The 20,399-nt window shown below is 38.1% G+C and overlaps 1 protein-coding gene across 2 annotated transcripts; it reads left to right on the top strand.

The window, feature by feature from the left end:
• Positions 1–10,482: 10,482 nt before the first annotated feature.
• Positions 10,483–17,959, top strand: LOC139133326 (histamine N-methyltransferase-like). 2 transcript variants are annotated; one of them, XM_070699867.1, is made up of 4 exons: positions 10,483–10,640; positions 13,802–14,000; positions 14,824–15,159; positions 16,799–17,959. In XM_070699867.1, exons 1-4 carry the CDS (start codon positions 10,527–10,529, stop codon positions 17,143–17,145), a joined length of 996 nt encoding a protein of 331 aa, XP_070555968.1. In that variant the 5' UTR covers positions 10,483–10,526; the 3' UTR covers positions 17,146–17,959. The 2 variants fall into 2 exon arrangements, with proteins under 2 accessions (XP_070555968.1, XP_070555969.1); XM_070699868.1 differs by having other exon boundaries at positions 10,501–10,640; positions 13,806–14,000.
• The last annotated feature ends 2,440 nt before the right edge of the window (positions 17,960–20,399 follow it).

The raw sequence follows: 20,399 nt of genomic DNA, 5'->3' as shown, positions 1-20,399 counted from the left end.
ACATACAGAAGAGGAGCAGCCGTCTCGAAAAGCGTGTCATGATTTCAAAGCTAAATTAAAAATATCGCCCGACTACAACAAGACTGTAAACAGCCAACAAATAAGAGCAAAATAGTCTTTGGGATGAAGGCTGACAAACGGTTTGACCCGGCAGCTATGTTCCGAGGACGGGAATGACTGGACTTAGTCCCCCGGAGAAAGGCAGTTGTGGTGGGAGTGCTTGGAGGACCGACTTCTACACCCATGCAGACTGACCCGGATGGAAAATCGACCAGATGAATATTTTGGAAGAATTGGTGGTATGAACAGGCCGAAGGTTGCTATAAGATGAATAAAACCTTAAAAATATTCAACGCTATGAAGGCTAAACGAAGCTGACATTCGCGGGCAATCAATTTGAATGTCAAAATATGTAACGTCATCTCTTTTTCGAATAAGCGGAACATTGTTAATTTCAATTATAAACTTCATAAGCAATTAATCATACGTGTTGATGTGATCAAGGATCTTGGCGTTTTTACTCTACGAATGTAAGTTTCGCCCACCACAACAACTCTTCAGATTTCAATCCCTTTCGTCTGTTTTTCATCTGCGCTCTCCTTGTTGAAAATTCCTTCTTCTGTTTTAACTTACGCTTTTAAGATTGCAATTTTATTCATCTGTTTTCAACCTCTTTAAATTGTAATTTCGTTCTTCTGATTTGATCTGCGCTGTTCAGATTCTAATTTCCTTCTTCTATTCTGGCCTGCGCTCTTCCGATTATAAATTTATTCATCTATTTTCACCTGCACTCTTTAGATTGCAATTGGTTCTTCAGATCTTATCTGTGCTCTTCAGGTTGTAATACCCTTGTTCTGTTTTGACCTGCGCTTTTCAGATTGTAATTCCTTCTGTTGATTGAGCTGCACTCTTCAGATTGTGTAACTGCTTTCTTTTGATTGTGAGATGCGCTCTTCAGATTGTAATTGCTTTGTCCTGATCTAATCAGTGACATTATTCGGCCAACCGTTTTTTTTTTTTCACCCTAAAATGAACGCATGGCAGTCGTATTTGGACGTTGAACTTATGCCCTGTTCAGAGTGATATATAGGTGTGACTTGCATTGATTGAAAAGCAGTTTGGGGGCGCTAGTCATGGTACTCTGGAATTTTCAAGGCTACTCTTCAAACGAGGTTTTTCTCGTGCCCTCATTTCTCTTCCACACTTTCAGGAGCACACTGCAAAACACAGGCCTAGTCGAGCCTAGCCCAGCCTAACCTAGCCGAACCCTAACGTTAGCAATCAAAACAAACTTATTTCAACCCTTATGTAGAGTGCCGTAAAAACTCTTATTCTTATCACACATACAGATGTACTTGCCAGTTAGAGGTCACGCAAGATGTAATTATTCTTCCAGCGTATGAGCTCAGATAAAATCTTCAAGCTCGGCAATGACGCATGGCTCTGAGTCCAGATAAGGACCCCTAGTTTCTCAGATAATCTGAGTAGGAATGTATAGTAATTGAGCTTTGAGTCTTCTACACATCTTCATTTTTTGTGAAACCAGTTTTAGGGTTACCTACAATGGTCTTTGGTGTAGTATAATAATAAATCTCACAGCTATATGCGATATTTTTTTAATTTTCCAGGTTCAGAGCCAAGGATTTCATATTTCTATGGCTCAGAATTATATATATTAATATATTATATATATATATATATATATATATATATATATATATATATATATATATATATATATATTCAGACAAGTAGTGTTTTAGAATATTCTTTTGACCAAAAAGGCAAACATTGCCCATAAATACAAAATGGAGAATTATCATTGCTGTTCGTACAGAATGACATTCTCAAAGTTCAAAACCAATCTCCCGATGATCGCTGCAAAAAATTTAGTAATGTGATAAACTGCAATTGTCAGTGATTGGATTACGTCGTGGACTGATATTACACAATAAGGACCTGACTCACAATATCAATATCAATAGCTGATTAGGCATGTCAGCATCAGTAATATAATATATAATGTTGCTTGAGGATAGACTCTAAATTTAAAAGTTAAAAATGAGTATGACACCAGGCTTTAAAACGTTGAGTTACCCATTTTAAAATGACTGTTTGCATAACTGTGACGTGAGCGAGTGTGAGTTGCATTTGTGTTATGCAAAATATCGACGATGTCTGAGCATAGAGATTATTTTGTTTCTGATATATTCGCAAATATTGCAAGTCTTATATTGGGAAAAATTACTCACAGTTTTGTCATAGACTGCTGTTTATAGTGGATCAACATATTTGGTTAAATTCCAAATCTAATATCTTGTACTCATAATTAACCACCCTCTTATAATCAAGTACATTTATATTAATTACCCAGCGTCTATAAATGCACAGATATTGCTATTTTTATATCGGAAAAAATGTTCATAGTTTTCCCATAAACTACCATGTATAATGAATCAAAATCATCGATGAAATCAAAAAATCAATTTTTTGTACACACATGGATTATATACCTGCCACTTAAAGCAAAGTACATTTGCATGAATTAGTATACGTACCGGTATATAAATCTACAGATATAGCTTGTCTTAGACCATGGGCCAGTATAGGTGAAACCTCCCCCCCTCTGGGGAATTTTGCAGACAATGTTTTTCTGAAAGCCTATCATGTAAGAAGAAAATTCTGTTTGTTTGCCATCTGGGCAGTGGGGCGTTTAGAAGTTATAGGCTTTTAAAGTTAGGTGGGTAGGTACACAAGAAAACCCGCAAAATGCGATATCTAACAAGGGTAGGGGTAGGGTTGCCCTGCCAAATGCTCTTTGCATGCACTTGTACCGCAAGCAACTATGGTGTATGTGGTATCAATCGAAGCTTATGAAACGGTCTATCATATTATTACTAATTTACATACATATCGCCGGATATTACGTAACAATGACGTCATTTCAAAAATACCGCCAGGAAAATGGTATTTTAGACGTCGGTATAGAGAGTATGTTTATTGCTTATACCACGCACCTTAAGAGTGAATTTTGTCAAGTTCAATACATGTGATAATGTACACTGCATGAGTTGATACATCTAGCTGATGTCATTTGTGACAAATATCTCAAACCAATAATTTAAATTCCAAAATCATTGATATCAGGCAGGCGTTTTGATCACTTTTACACTGCGTTTATGCAGCTGCGTTTAAGTTTCGATTTAAGTAAGTTTTCAGCTGTAGGATTTTATAACGTTGTCACAGTAAGTGTTGATTGTGGTAGGCAAGTCATTCAATTAATTTTCTGATAAAACACTTTAGTTTGGGTTACAGTAACACCAATACATAACTTTCCAGTATAGGAAAAGTTGCATCTTGATTTACCATTACTATCCTTTTAATTTGTAAATTATTTCAGCCAAGGCATATAACTTAGTATATTTTTACATTTCATCAAAAGTTTGGCCGCTACGTTTGACTTCTTAACTGGGTTAATTTCTGAACATGTTTATGAAATATACTGAGCATTGAAGCGTGATATTGTTTTCTCCTGATCACCCGTATCTATTTTGATTGATGCAGCTTCAACTTTGACATATGAACCTGAATTCTACAATAAATATCAGATTGTATTCACAGTAGCACGTAAAATAAAGAACCCTAAGGCGCAAGGGTGTTGCACGTGTTTATCCAGTGAGACTCTGACAGCTTTTAATACTACCAGAGAGCTTTTTGTTACAAGGAGATAGACCTGCTTTAAGATTCTATACATGCCTAGAGCTTTCATAATTTTCATCAGCTATCTAGTATTATCCAGTTTGAGTGAACAAAAACTTGTTCCGTTTTTAATAACGATAGTGCTTGAGCTCATATCGTTTTTTCAGCTCTAAGCACGTTTATATTTACCATATATGAATATTTTTGCAGTGAGCTGTTGTCTTTATCCAAGATTTTAACTCTTCTTTCATATCTTTATGTGTTAATCGTTAGTTGGCTAAAAGTCATTAATTTTTTCACATTTTTCACATACCAGCACGGACAAACATGTCTCGAAGGAAACACCCCTTCATATGACAGCAAAGGGGAAAAGAAAAAGATCGCGATCAAAATCTTTACCAGTACGGAAGATTTGTATAATTCATTTTGATAGAAACACGACAGACACCAAGGTGAATCCCCTGTATAACAAAAGTTTTTCAAAGATACAAGAAATTTCCAAACTGAGACAAAGCAGTGCTGATCCTGCTTGCGACTGGATGAAATCATCCAGAATATACCCGAACAGTTCAACACCACGATTCATGGTAGCCACCGTTGGTGTTACCAGAACTTTACAAACATAAAACGGTTGAAGAGAAAATGTACAGGTGACATAGAGGACGAAGCAAGCAGTTCAAAGAGAAGGCGGCGAGCTCAAATAAAACCAAATTCAAAATCTCTACTCTTACCATGTGATAGGTGTTTGTTCTGCAATAATAAATTCCTAAAGGTGAAAGGTACACGACATTTACTTGTTAAATGTGTCACAAAAACTGCAGAAGAGTCCATCAAGGCAGCTGCAGAACAAAAGGGTGATGAAAATTTACTGTGTCGAATTCGGGGCATAGATTTAATTGCCCGTGAAGCACATTATCACAACCATTGCCGACGAAACTACACTAGGGAGATTAGCAAATATCAGGCTACCGGTAGAAAAGATGAGTCTGCTGACATGTTTGAGGCACATAAAAATGCATTTGCGTATATTTGCAGCTATATTGAAGAAAATATAATATTTCTTCGAAAAGTTGAGCGTATGACCATGTTGCGGGAAAGATACTTACTGTTTATGTTGCAGAATAGTCCAAAACTGTATAATGAAAACTACAAAACTGATAAACTCAAAGACAAAATAAAAGACACTTTGGAAACAAATAGCATTTTGGCAACCGTCATACCGTGCCGAATTGGTATACTCAGTTAGTGTTGCTACTGGCCAAGCAGTAGAAATAGCATTTGAACTTGCATCATCTGTGGAACGAAGAATAGAAGAGGTGGCCATGATATTGAGACGCCAAATAATAAGTGCGTATAAGGCATAGAAGACATGCCTTGGCCACCGACCACTCCTTGGTTATTATCACAGGAAAGAAAACCACCGGTCTTGCTTTGTGATTTTCTCTCTCATGTTGTTTCTGGGAAGCCACGGGAATCCCTGTCTGCAAAGGCGGAGAGATTTGTTGGTTCTTGTTCTCAAGATATTTGCTATGCTGTGACTAATGGCCAATGGGAAATGCCAAAACAACATCCTACTTGCCATGACTATCCGTCATCTCACTGGTAGTGCTGAGATAATTACAATGCTAAACCGTTTTGGACATTGTCAGTCTTATTCACACACTCTAGAACTGGAAACTGCAATGAGCAACAGCGTCACAGCTAACTATTCATTTCTACCTTCCGGCATTTCCACAAACAATAATGCAGTTTTGCATTTCTGCTGGGACAACTTTGACTTAAACGAAGAAACCCCGTCAGGCTCTGGTACTACTCACACTGCCCATGGTATTGCCATCCAGGAAGTTGATGGCACACTAGAACAAACCTTCCCCCAATCAAATACAAGTCGATCTCGGAAAGGTCTATGCGTGTTCAAGTACCAGCGGGGCTTCCACCTTGTTTTATGAAAGAAAAATCAGAACCTTGCTTAAGTGTTACCACAATTGTCCCGACAAGACCGGAAAATTTAGTTAGAATTGGCTTGTCTAATTTCATTTGGATATATTGTAGGAAATCTCCTTTCAATGAAACACCCACTGTTCCTTCGTGGGCTGGATGGCTATCTGTGACAACTAACGAAACTATGCCAGAAACACAGAATACACACTCTAAGGTTGAGTATATGGCTCCTGTTAAATTTCCCATCACTGAAAATGCTACAGTACAGCATGTTATCGAAGTGTCCCAGAAAGCAACTGAAAGTGTTGGACAGGAGTTTACTATTGTGACATTTGATTTGGCTGTGGCAAAAAAAGCATACCATATTGTGTGGCAAAACCCAAATTCAGTAATGTAATTGTCCGAATGGGGGTATTTCATACCTTATGTTCAGTGTTTTCCGCTCTTGGTAAGCGCATGAAAGGTAGTGGTCTTGAGGATATTCTGATCGAGGCAGGTGTGTGTGCCAGTGGTTCTATCCAGAGAGTTATGTCTGGAAAACATTACAATCGTGCGTTACGTGTTCACAAGATTGCTTTAGAAGCATTAGAAAGGCTTCTATTTGGAGTATTTTTGGACAAAGTAGAGGGAATTAGGGGGCTCAACGCAGAAGATAAGGCAGCCCTTCATCAACTTTCCCAATTACAAATTCTGAGAATATGCAGAAAGTGATGGCTAGTGAAAATTTCCAACAGCTTTATGATCAGTATTGCAGGTTTAAAGATGATGTTAGGTGCGGTACCTTGGGAAAGACAGCAGAATTCTGGATGAGCTATATTGACATAGTGTGGCTAATCATCTCATGCATCAGGGCAACAAAGGAAAACAATCTTGATTTGCACATTCATACTTTGCACGAACTATGTGCACTTTTCTTTGCATATGATCACCACAATTATTCACGATACATTCCTGTATATTTGATTACTCTAATGAATCTGCCACAGACACATCCAGGCGCTGAAGATCTTCTCAGGAGAAATGGATTCAGTGTCTCGCGATCTAGTGTTCCTTTATCCAGAAATGCGGTAGATATCACGATTGAACAGACTGTCAATCGACATGCCAAATCACATGGAGGGATCATTGGTTTCAGTAGGAACTATGCTGCATACCACAGGTGGTGTGTCACCCGCCACTCAAGAGCCAAGTATGTTGAAGCAACTTTGATCATGGCTGATATGATATGTACTGACGATTCAGTACACAAGCAACTGAGACCCACTCAAATAAAGAGCAGTGAGGTCGATGTGCAGAGAATGGTTGCAGCTTTTGAGAATTTTATGAATCCATTTGCAGTAGAAAATAGGGATGAGCTGTATTGTCTATCATCTGGTGTTCCAGCTCCGCCAGATGTAACCCATGATCTATTGCAAGCATGTAGTCTTGGGAGAGAAGCAAGGGATACGTTTGTTAAAGAAAGGCTTGTTGATAAAAGAACCAGTTTTCATGATCCCCTGAAACGCATGAAACTGAACATTTGCTGCTATCGGGGCAACTAAAAAGATAAAGAGCTCACAAAACAAACTTGTTCATTTAAAGCTGAAAGAAATATCTTTGGTCAATTGGTTTTACTATCGACCCAACACAACATAGATCTTCACATGACATTGTCATTTCCACTAGGGCCAGTGCCATGGTCTCTAGCCACGGCTGACGGATGTCCAGTAAAGACTGACAAAGCAAAGCTTCTCCATAATTTAGAAGCTACAGTCAAACCGACAGAAAAGCCCCCATACCAAGAAACAGCTTATGTCGTCGATGGAAATGCAATGTTCACAGCAATTACATGTGTTCCAGAAACGTTTGAAGATGTGGCAGAGATGGCATTTCAGATTTTGCCAAAATCCCAAAGAGTTGATTTTGTGACTGATTCATACCATCCAGCATCAATAAAAACATCTGAGAGGCGACGTCGTGGTACGTCGTCGACTTTCCTGATCACAGGGCCAAAAACTAAAGCCCCGAGAGATTGGAAATCGTTTATGTCTAATGAAAAGAATAAGACACAGCTTGTGGAACTGCTATTAAAAGAATGGCAACAAGCAAAGTATGCCCCGAAACTCCAAGGACGACACTTGTATTTTGTTTGTGGTGAAAAGTGTTATCACATGAGCACTGATAATGGAGAAACTGTGCAGGTTAGACCTGAATCCGATCTTGATTCATCACAAGAGGAAGCTGACACACGCATTATCCTCCATTGTAACCACATTGCATCGACATCTCCAACATCAACATACATTGTTGTCAGGTCCCCTGATACTGATGTATTGGTGTTACTTGTTAAGTTTACGCAGAATATAGAGCAAAATGTGCTCTTTGATACAGGAACTGGAAATAAGAGACGGATGCTCAATGTGAAAGACATCATTTCTGCTAAGAAGTCAGAGTTATGTTCCATACTTCCCGCTCTACATTCATTTACAGGTTGCGACACAACGAGTGCCTTTGTTCGACGTGGTAAAGTAGGACCACTGAAAATAGTAGAGAAATATCCTGAATTTTTGAGTACATTTGCAAACCTTGGAAAACAAAGAGATGTCTGTGAGAAAACCATCAAAGAGTTAGAAAAGTTTGTTTGCTATATGTATGGCAAGAGAGCGTACGTTGATGTTGACAAGCTTCGTTACGATATGTTCACACAAAAGTATCAGGCAAAGTCAGGAAACCTATTAACAAGTTTTGATGGCATCGATCTTAGTCTATTGCCACCATGCAAGAGTTCTCTACAGATGCACATATATAGGGCAAATTATCAAGCACTGATATGGAACCATTCCCATGTTCACTATCCCGATATTCCGAGTCCTTCAGAACACGGATGGAGACAGGATGAGAGTGGCATATTAACATATGAATGGACAAAAGGTGATATTCTACCCCAAGCATTAGTAGATATATTAAGTCAGTCCATTCCATCGTGTGAATCTGAAGACTTGCAAGATTCCATGAGCACTAATGGAAATGAAGATGAGGATGATGTAGAAATACCAGACAACATGGTTGATATAATTTATGAGGACAGTGATGATGAAGGTGATGTTTGAACTTGTCAGGACATATTACCCATGTACATGTCCACTGTTTAATTATTCTATCCCTTTCTTTTTACTGTTGTTTTGAAAGTTGAAAATCATGGAGCATCAGCATACTTCACTTACAACGTCGAATGAGCATGTGTTTAATACCGTATGTCTACATCTCAAATATCATTTATAAAGTTTTTATTGGAATTGTGTCATCATGACATAAATCTCATTACAATGAGTTTATCACAGTTTACATTATTACTTGCATTGAACTTGACAAGGTTGACCCTCAAAGGTATACAGTCACCTAAAATTTTCATATTCCTTTCGTACGGGCGCACACAGTTAAAAAGAACATTAGAGGGCGCAATCGTTTTTCTTGGCCACCCCAGTAAAAATCACTGATTGGCTGAATGGCAAGTATGTATAGTAGCTTTAGAACAGCTTTGAATAGATGACTGTATACCTTTAAGTGTGTGATATAACCAATGAACATGTACCGCGTTTAAAATACAATTTTCTGGCGGTATTTTTGAAATGACGTCATTGTTACGTAATATCCGGCGATATGTATGTAAATTAGTAATAATATGATAGACCGTTTCATAAGCTTTCGATTGATACCACATACACCATAGTTGCCTGCGGTACAAGTGCATGCAAAGAGCATTTGGCAGGGCAACCCTACCCCTACCCTTGTTAGATATCGCATTTTGCGGGTTTTCTTGTGTACCTACCCACCTAACTTTAAAAGCCTATAACTTCTAAACGCCCCACTGCCCAGATGGCAAACAAACAGAATTTTACTTCTTACATGATAGGCTTTCAGAAAAACATTGTCTGCAAAATTCCCCAGAGGGGGGGAGGTTTCACCTATACGGCCCATGGTCTATCTTTTTTATGGGAAAATGCTAATAGACTCCCATGTATTATGATTTGATATTTTTGGACGAAGCACTTTATTTGCCACATGTTACTTTCCTTTGAGGGAGGGAGTTTCAAAGTTATAGCTGGTCAGCAGGAGGGATTCGGACGCATTGTGATCTTGTGAGTGGGGCATTTGAAATAATCTGAGAACATTTTTGGAATCTCTAGCCTACCCACCCCCTCCAGAGGTGTTTGTGAATGCAACCTAATACAAAGCGTCTGGATGTTCACAGGAATTAATACTAGCTTTTAAATGCGTGTAGAAATGTCATTCTTCAGTCTGTGCTATTTGCAGACCAAGGTCACTCAACAAAACGTGTGCCGACGCGTGTTATTACAATACAATGCGAGACTGAATGACGATGTATACCAGACAGATTAGACGCAAAATCACTCTACCCGCATTGGATATAAATATACAAAAACTCGGGAATCCTCTGACCTAGGGTTAGACCCCCGGGGCACTGCCTTGGGATTTGGAAGGGTATACCATAGGAATTAGGGTCTATAGGTATATATATTACCTTTAATTTGGCCCTGTACTTTAGGATCATCACGCTATCTCTGACTCATCTTCTAAGAGAAAATGTGGATTTTTAAAATAAAACTGACCGTAGACCCTGGAGAAAAACGGTCTATGAATTGACCAAAAACTTTTGATCCTCTATCTAACAGCAAATTGTAGAGTTTGTGTCATTGGGTTTTGAACCGGCCTACGACGAAACACCGTCCCTCTATTTATAGAAACTAATGTCGTACAGATCGTACGAACGTTTTCGATCTCTAAGGTTCACCTAGAGGGTTCGGTCAGGCTGGGCTAGGCTGGGCTAGGCTCGACTGGGGCCTTGGTTTGGAGGCCAATGCCTACTTCGGCACCCCCTGCAGTTAATGGCTCGATCCGTTACTGCGCATATCATAACACAATACCCACCACAAGTACGCGCTATTGCAGTTCATTCGTACACGTCTTCATCTAGAAGCATATACAATAGGAGCGAGAAGGTAAGCTCGATATCAATTTTGTTGAATGATACAGTAATTAATGGCACTTATAAGTTGTGATTTCTGATTTACTTGCTAGAAGCTACACAAAGAAGGCCCTTTCAGCCGGAACGCACGCCACTGACACGACTCGATTCTCTTAACACATGACGTTTTCTTTGCTCAATTTCTAGACAGAATGGATGGACAAATTTCATATAGCACACCAATCATTTCTGAGATCTCGATCACTTGATTACAGCTATCCTAGGTTGCATTCTTTACTCTTGTATGATCAGTTATTTTCAGAGGTCGGCTTCAGAATGTCCAAGGTCAATGTATAGTCATCCAAAAAAACGCACAAAATACATTTTTCTTTGTATCTAAGTAAAAGCATTACTTATTTGTGACATGGAAAAGGGCCATTTCAACATTGGCATGGCATCGCTTCGACCAAGAAAGTGTTTTGTTTACCGTCATCACGTAAATAATAAAATAAAAATAGCGCCCAGAAGCAACGAGCAGAAACATAACATCTACATGTTCTGAAATGTTCCCCAGATCTTGTAATGGCGGCCATTTTAACTTTATGGTAGACCACGTTTAAATTCCCTCAGAAAAAGATGAGTTGCCTATGTTTTATTCCAAAAACGGGGGAAAAATTCGCATGACCGCATCATTCAGTCCGCCGAAGGACGAGAAATATTTGTTTTGGCCTAGCTATGGGTCCATAGCTGCGGTGTTTTCGGATGGGATTTCTACCTTTTACGGGCTGGTCTAAACTTTTACGTTTTTAACGCCGCCCCGTGGCGGGGTTAAAAACGAGAAAGTCAAAACCAACCCGAAAAAGGAAGAAATCCCGTCCGAAAACACCGCAGCTATGGACCCACAGCTAGTTTTGCAGCCTTACTTTGACGTGTCCAGATCAGCGCAAAAGGTCAAGCTAAAAATAAGCGCGTCATCAACACAGACAATGGGGTCACGTTTCTTTTAGTTTCCACAGTTCCCATGAAACTAAGGTCACTCCGCCCTGACCATGACTAAACAAAGTAGCACATTAGCAGTGTAATTCTGATGTCAAGTTTGGACACAGGATGGCGGAAAAGACTGTAAATCGTTTGCAACACAATACGGCGAGGAAAGGTAGCACACCGGGTAACACAGTGTACACAGGATACAGGGTCTAATGAAATAGCTGTAAGCCATCTTGACATAAAACATGTCTACTTCTGGGTTAAATGACTTCCCAAATAGCAGACTGAACAAGTCATTGAATCCAAATATGGCTTTCGTACATTTGTGATATGAAATTGTGCCGAGTCGAAAAGAAGCTGCCTTCCGTAAACAAACTTCAAACCAAGGTCAGGGGAGATCACCACGGGCAGTTTTAAAGAACCTTTCAGTGTCATCCTCTGTTTAATCGATGAAAAAGTAAATTGTCATCTGTCAAGATCGTATTTAGTAGGATAGGTGGACAGAAGCAGTTCTTATTAATTAGAAAAACACTATACACAATGGATGAAAGATTTTCCCGCCATCTGAGAACAAGGTCTGAGGGCGCTGCAGCGGTAGAATCGGTAGCGTTCACATAACTGTTTCCCTCCAAATCTACTTTAACAAGATATGTTCTCACACGCGATTGAGGAAAGGCCTGTAAGGAATGTTGATGCCAGGCGACATGTCCACATAGGTACTTCTGGGCAAAGGTTTAGGGCTGGTCAGTTTCTTCGGCCTTGGGGGTGGGGTGGGGTGGATTATTTTTTACCGACATCAACAGTGGCTGATCCCCCTATTCCGACTTTAAAAAACAGGGTGACCCCCATTCCAACTTTCGAAAACAATGTGACCCCCCTGCACGAGACAAAGGTAAAATAAAAGGTGAAATATAAATTCAATAATTCATATATATATATATATATATATATATATATATATATATATATATATATATATATATATATAACCATTCAATTATTCTGGGTTTGAATGAAATTGTTGTCATGTTATATATATATATATAATATATATATATATATATATATATATATATATATATATATATATATATATATATATATATATATATATATATATATATATATATATATATATATATATAATAACCATTCAATTATTCTGGGTTTGAATGAAATTGTTGTCATGTTAGTTGTGAGATTGGAACTTAAAAGTGTCAATTCTAAGGTTTGAATACAGTATTTTTAATGAGCTGTGAATGTCTTTCACACTTTTTATGCATAACCAGATGTCCAGAACTAATACTGAATTCTGATAGAGAAAAACAGGAAAGTATCAGGAGCTTGTCATGCTTTTCATATGAACTGCAGATTTCATAATGATTAGTACACTTTGCAAAACAGACTTTTAATTTACAGACATCAACATATTTCTGACATGTATCTCTGATATATTAATTTACTGCGCCCAATGGCCAAAGGGCATGCTGAAAAATATGCTTTATATTTTAAAGTAACGCGCCCAAAGAGCGCGCCGAAAAAATTTAAGCATACAGATATGTCTGATATATATATATATATATATATATATATATAATATATATATATATATATATACTATATATATATATATATATATATATATATATATATATATATATATATATATATATATATATATATATATATATATGTCTGATATATTAAAGTTTCGTGCTTGGAGAGGGCTCTGAAAAATATGTCTTATAATTGTTAAAGTTGCGCGCCCTTCGCCGAAAAATGCAAATGAATGATGAAATTTGTGGCTGGCACGATGCATTTTAGGCAAGTATGAGCCCGTGTCGGAATTCAAAAACACACTGACGCCCTTCCTATTGGCAATTTCAAAAACATGGTGACCCCCTATCACCAAAGTCAAAAACAGGGTGACCCCACCCATGAATCCACCGCCCCCAGGCCGAAGAAACTGACCAGTCCTTTAGACGAAGGTCGACATATCACTTGTATCCAACGAAAGATGTCACATACCCGCATCAAAAGTTATAGAACAAAGAAATGAAAAGAAAATAATGAGGATGACCACATACAAGTTAAAACGATAACATGCATTCAAGTTGCTATGAAACAAAAACGAAAAGACAACGTACAAAACGTTGAAAAGTATGACCAGGATTAATAATCTTCAATGTAGCTTTTCTTCCTTTTCAGCTAGCAATGACTCAAAACAAGGCCTTAGTACTCTTCCCACAAGAGTACTTTGAAAGGTATGAAGTGATAAGTCGTTATGGATATGATGAATATTTCCTCTCTCAACATGAAAAGAATCTAAGGGATACATTTGAGGGCTTTGTGTTCTGTGGAGAGGCAGATTCTACGCTTCGAGTACTCGCAGTGGGAGCCTCCGATGGTAAGAGTGACTGAATTGTAACGCTTTGCCTGTCCAAATCAATAACACACACGGGGAGTGCACACACGCCCTCTCTGTGTCTCTCTGTCTCTGACTCTCCTTCTGTCTGTCTGTCTGTCTCTCCCTCCCCCTCTATCTGTCTGTCTCTGTCTCTGTCTGTCTGTCTGTCTGACTAAGTACAAATCATATACTCACTAGAGGTCACAAATCCGTTCTAGCTGCCGCAATTTCCCCTTGGATGAGCACCCTAAGGTGTATTATTAATCTTGTCGTAAGAGCATCTATATACGTTATCAATCAAACCTTTGCTTCTTGTTTCTTTTACTGTCACTGTAACTTTCGAAAATGTCTCAAAATCATCATCGCCCGCTCGCACGGGTCGTTACTTCGACTTTAGTACCTGATTACAAAGAGCACCCAGCGGCCCCGACAAGAGACCTCGGCAAGCAAACATGCGCAGTCAATCGCAACTATACATGCATACAGTGCACTCAGTCTATTGTTGATGTTTGCAACCAGTATGGCGTTCTGTATATTTCATTGAACACTGTACACGTTCAGCTATTTGTACATATGATAAAAGCTAATGGACATTCAACATGAAAAAGTTGGTGATTCGTAAGAAAAGTACAACGAAATTGGAAAACAGGAACAGTCCCAACAAACAAAAATAAGCATAAACAGAGCAGCCGCTGATGTCTCGGCGGCATGGAAGATGCGGGCAAGCATCGTTTACTTCTCCCTAGCTTAAGCACAGTTTTGGAAGCTCTAAGAGCTGCGTACAACGTGTCTTTGACTTGCAGCCCTCTTTACACTTTAACAGGAACCTCGGATATTCAAATAATTGACACACTGAACAGCAAATACAACAGTGTTTTATACGTGGTCGTCGAACCAGCTGAGAGTCAGGTACAGAAGTTTCAAACTTTGGTGGAATCGAAACGGGAAGCCGGTCTTTGGACGAATGTACAGTTTGACTTCCATTCTTTGACTGTTGAAGAGTATCTGAGGAAGACGAAAATTGGAAAAGAGCCGGCTGGTTTTGATATTATCCATCTTCAACACTGTGTGTACCATTTTGCAGATCCTGAAAACACAACCGTAGAGCTCTATGGACGACTTAACGCAGGAGGGATGATGTTTATCATTCTAGTTACCGGTATGATTCAGTCCATCTATGTCATTGCGGATACTTGTACTTTGTGTAAAACTTAAAGAATCAAAACGTAAAACTATGATTTAATTTAGCTGTAAACCACACTAGCGTTGGGTGTACTACTATAATTTCTTCAATTCACAAAATATCTGTATGAGTAATAACCAAAGCATATAATGAGTAAACTTGGCAAAATTGAGTAGTCTACCGAATGCTGACTCCCTATATTATAACAGTGTATTGGATTTTTGGCTTGAAACGTTATAAAGGGACTTTTTCTGTACCTGAGGGCTAGCTCGACTTCCAACTGCGCAAAATCACCAATATAGCAGGGCAATTTCTACGTCTTTACATAGAAGATAGTCGTCTGTGCTCAATTAAAAAAATTGGCACATGATATGATTTAACCGCTGTCATTCAGTACTTTTAAAAGTTGTATCACATAAATGATTTTTGATAATGGTATCGTTTTCGGCTCCTGTGGTCCTTCTGAGTCTACATCCACAACAGGCGATATGAACTTGAGCTTCGGAAACTTCGGCTTCCCCTTTTCTGAAGCCGTCACGTAATTGAAATGATACAAGAATATCTGCAATGTAAATTGTGGAATTGTTTGTTTCCTATATCTTTGGATATGTAGAAATAACTTATGGGAGTAACTTTTCTTCTCCACTAAGTAAATTGACAACGGAAAATATGTCAAGTACAGACCATCGCTTAAGGTTCAAAGACAAGAAACTGACCTTTTTAATCTATAACAGTTCTCTGGTTGTTAATACGCTCAGAACCCCCGTAAATTATATATTTTCAGAAAGCCTAGATATAGGGAAACATTTTCGTAACCACAGTGTCACCATTGTTTACATAGCTATCACGTAACAGGTATTTTCATAACCTTTCAAAAATCAATTTCACTATGTTTTGTCTCAATACATCAAAATATCTGACTTAAATTTGCTTGGATGCAAGCTGTCACAACGCTCTTTCAAAGTGTGTCTCAGATTTTTTATATCTTGCTTAGTTTTTTTGAGCACAATTTTATTGAAATTAACTTGGGTTAAATTCACCGCTCTGGAAGTTTTTCTGGCATAAAATTGTTTAAGAAGGTTTAAAAAAATTCTGAGACTCTCTTTTGAAGATCCTTTGGACAGCTTGCACTCACATATTCAGCCACATATCTCAAAGCATTGAAACAAAACATAAGGAAAAACAGATTTTTGAAAGGTTATACAAATTTCCTGTCACGTGATAGTTATGTAAACAATGGTGACACTATGGTAACAAAAATGTTCCCCAATATCTAGGCTTTCTGAAAATATATAATTTACGGGGGTTCTGAGCGTATTAACCACTAGAGAATCATCAGCTTATAAAGGTCAATTTCTTTTCTTGGAACCTTAAAATATTTCTCGTAGTGTCCGTTACATTGAAATACTTTAAAATAATCAGTGTTATCATGGTTCAACTGAGAATATACAAAACTGTTATACACATATCGCCTATCACTTGTCACTGACTTTGTAATTGACTTTGTTTATTACAATGCGACGATAGAAGGTTGTACAGCAGACAAAATTTAATTCAAAGTCTGTGTTTTTCTTCTCTCTTTCTTGGTTATTTCATTGTTTGTACGTATCTCCAGGTGTCCGGGAGGAGACGGTGCTTCACACGGTTAATATAATCCCCGACTCCATGCCATCAATAGGGTCAGCGACTCTGCGCGCAATGTTAAAACGTCGTATCCCGGATGTGAAGATACAAACTCAGTACAGAAAGATCAGTTACAAAGTGGACGAGTGTTTCAAAGAAAACTCAAAAGAAGGAAATATGATGCTGGATTTTGTTGTGCAGCTACTTGACTTCAGAAAGACTGCTCCTGCAGAAGTAGTTGGTGATTTCATGAAGTTCTTCAAAGAAAGTTGCTACGAGGTGAACAGCCAGTTGTATTTCCCAGCAGATGACGAAATCACTACGGTTATAAAAGAATAGAATCAAGTTACTGATTCAGCAGGCTTTGACATTTCACATCTACTAGTGTTACGAAACAAAATGACCGTAAAGACAGCGCTTTTCTTTCAAAAGGAATGAATTAAAACTGATAAATCTAGGGGACTTTAATAAGAAGTTACAAAAAATACAAAGATATCACCACCTAGTTTAGCTTGGACGGTAAAAAACAACTCTAAAACAATCTCCAGGGAATTGAGTCGGCCACACATGGCCGTGTGAGAAAATTAGTCCCTATCTGGCTAAATGCTTGATTGAACCTCCTTAAACAGCATCACTTTTTAAAGAACGAAAATCCATTGAAATGTACAGAGAAAGATTCGAAGTCAACACTAGAGTGAAAATCCCGAAATCTAAGTCATCAATTGTACCATCCTGTATTTATAGTTCCATCAGGTTAAATGTCTGGAAGTTTCTAATATTAACTTATCACTGTAAATACCATACAAGTCTAGATAGCTCACTGAGGACTGACGTGGTGTGTCTTCTAAAAACTTTCCATTGATAAGCTAAGTAAAATTTTACACATTTAATCACCAATAGCAAACATGACTTTGAAGATTATTATAGACTTATCTAAATGATATCGGCCACAGAGAATAACGTCTTCATCATCACAAACTACTGGTGACAAGGTCGTCAAGTCCACCTTTTTTATAAAGAATTTTGAAATTTACTTTGAATTTAGTAAAAATGCAACTTACTTTAACTCCAAGTCTATAACATCTTCATTAAAGTATTTTATTTTGTGTAGCCGCTTCACCAAAATTGATGTTAAAGCATCACATTTCAGCGACAGGTTCTATTCATGCCTCATACATGTTATGGATTCATTTCCAAGTAGCAGATTTATAGACAAGAAAGAGAACTGTTGAAAACACTGAGACACTAAAGAAACTTGATTTTAAACTATATCTTTGCCTGTAGAATGGGTAAGTGTGATATATAGGTGTTCATCATAGATATAACAAACAAAGGGAAATCAGATACACTTTAACATAATTGGTAACATTACAAAGATGTGAAGGATTTCTATGGGTCATTTGAATAGAAAGGAATCTTGAAATCACATACATCCGCAATTTTTTGAAGAAAATTCGCCAGGGCAAGGTTAATTGGCGACAGATGGAGTTTTTGATCAACATTTCTGATTCCTAAAAATGCACAGGTCAAATACTTTTACCAAATTAAACATGCCTTCTCAAATTATCTGGATGGAAAATTACAACTGAAAATAAACTTTATACCGTCAATAAAACAAACTCGAGACAAGAAAATGCATCCCTTTAATCATATCAGCTTGATGCCCTTCTTGAAACATTTACCAATATCATTAACTCTCTATTAAAATTCAAAATTGGTATCAGGTGTGAACATATTTTAAAGGGGTATTATATTGGTCGCAATAGATTCCGAATAATGAATCTAGTTATGATTTAAGCGCTCTTTACCTCACGCAGCAAGTTGCAATGATTTACAAAATATTGACGGGTATTGATTGAGGAACGTGAGTCCACGCAAGCGGTAGGCGGACCAGGAAAGTACAGTGAAAATTAAACCGGCCTGTATAATGTGTCCTCGAGGCGCATCTGCCTTAAGGAGAGGCTAAGCCGAATTAACACGAAAATTGTTGGAATTTATTTTTACGTCAACATAGGCATAAATACGAAGCTTTGCCTTTCTCCATTTGTATGACTTAAATAATTACGAGCTTTTTGAAGGCGCCCAAAGACATTAGAGACCAAACTGTTGATCTTTGAAGCAGTTTTTCCCGATCTGACACGAATGTAAATATAATATTAGGGTGGTTCTCTATGATTGAATCGCACTGTCGATTAACATTCTGTAAGTAGGTACACACCTTAAACCATAACTGCCTGTTGCTGATCTTCTGTAGCCTATGACCATGCAGCATGATGTGATAGGAGACAGGCTCCTGAGAGAGGTATCGCCTTTGTGTATAACACTACGGACACAAACACGCCAGGGAAACTTATGGCTACTACAGAACTTTAGATTTAACCCTTACCAAAATAAGAAGTGGTAATGCACGTAAATATTTACAAAAGGCACGATACTTGGGTCAGTGATCACCACGAATCGAAAAATAAATAAAAAGATCTTCATGCTCGATATGATGTGGTCAATTGATGTAATGACAAATCCAATGCACATCACAATGTGATAGTCGTACACAATGACGTTTTCAATATTCATCCATGCATCACGGCATGATTAGAAAAAAAACTATAATACTGATAGCATCGATATCCATCATGGTCGGGTCAATGCACATCAAAAGTTGATTAATATTCACAATTTATAAAGTGCTACGAGGGTGGTAATAATGCAGAGTTCATAGGTCAAAGCTTGCAATGATTCGGCAAGTCTACTACATCATAGTGATATCTATATGAATTATATACTATGATATATATATATATATATATATATATATATATATATATATATATATATATATATACAGTGTTCGCGGTGACTTTTTTCTCGTCGCGTACGGCATACGCATTAGTCTGCTAAAATTGCGTAATGGCTGGATTTGAGTGCGTAATTTCACTCCGCACTCGATTGATGAAAAAACTGACAGCAAAATACAATGTGCCGTTGAATAAACCTACACTACATATTCGGATTGTACGATGTAACATTATTTTAATGAAAACAGTTTAACGAACAACTTGAACAATGTTGAAACGTAACAGCGAAGGGTATACATGCAACCGTCACAACACATCGGGCAACCCAAAAGTTAGAGTTATGGCAGCTTATCCAGACGGTTTCTGGACGTTTCGGCACCAAGTCGTTTCGGCCCAAGACGTTTCGGCCTTCCAATTTCAGGCCCCAAGTCCGAGTCGTTTCGGCACCGCAACCCAAGACGTTTCGACACCGCTGATAACGGCTACCTGTGGGAACTAGTGCTGGAGCGTAATGTTACAAATCAAGTACCAAAAAGTATAGTGTCAACTAACATTCACGTACATGCTTAATCTTTGTGAGAACATGGGAAGAGACCGTAAGAAAAAACTTCATATCATTTTCAAATCTGTGACACAAGTTTATCGATATCAATAGCCGCCGACACGGAAAAAGTTTGAAAGCGGTGAGGAAACAGCACGGCAAAATTCACACAAAATGCACATAAAGTACTGGTCAGAACGCAAAGGTCACGCTTACGAATATGACGGATCAGTCAATTACTAAATAGTTTGAAAAAA

This window comes from Ptychodera flava, chromosome 5 (genome assembly GCF_041260155.1).
Source record: "Ptychodera flava strain L36383 chromosome 5, AS_Pfla_20210202, whole genome shotgun sequence".
NCBI classification, from domain to species: Eukaryota; Metazoa; Hemichordata; class Enteropneusta; family Ptychoderidae; genus Ptychodera; species Ptychodera flava.
Note: the sequence above shows the minus strand (reverse complement) of the source record. Positions and strands in the feature narration are given on the sequence as shown.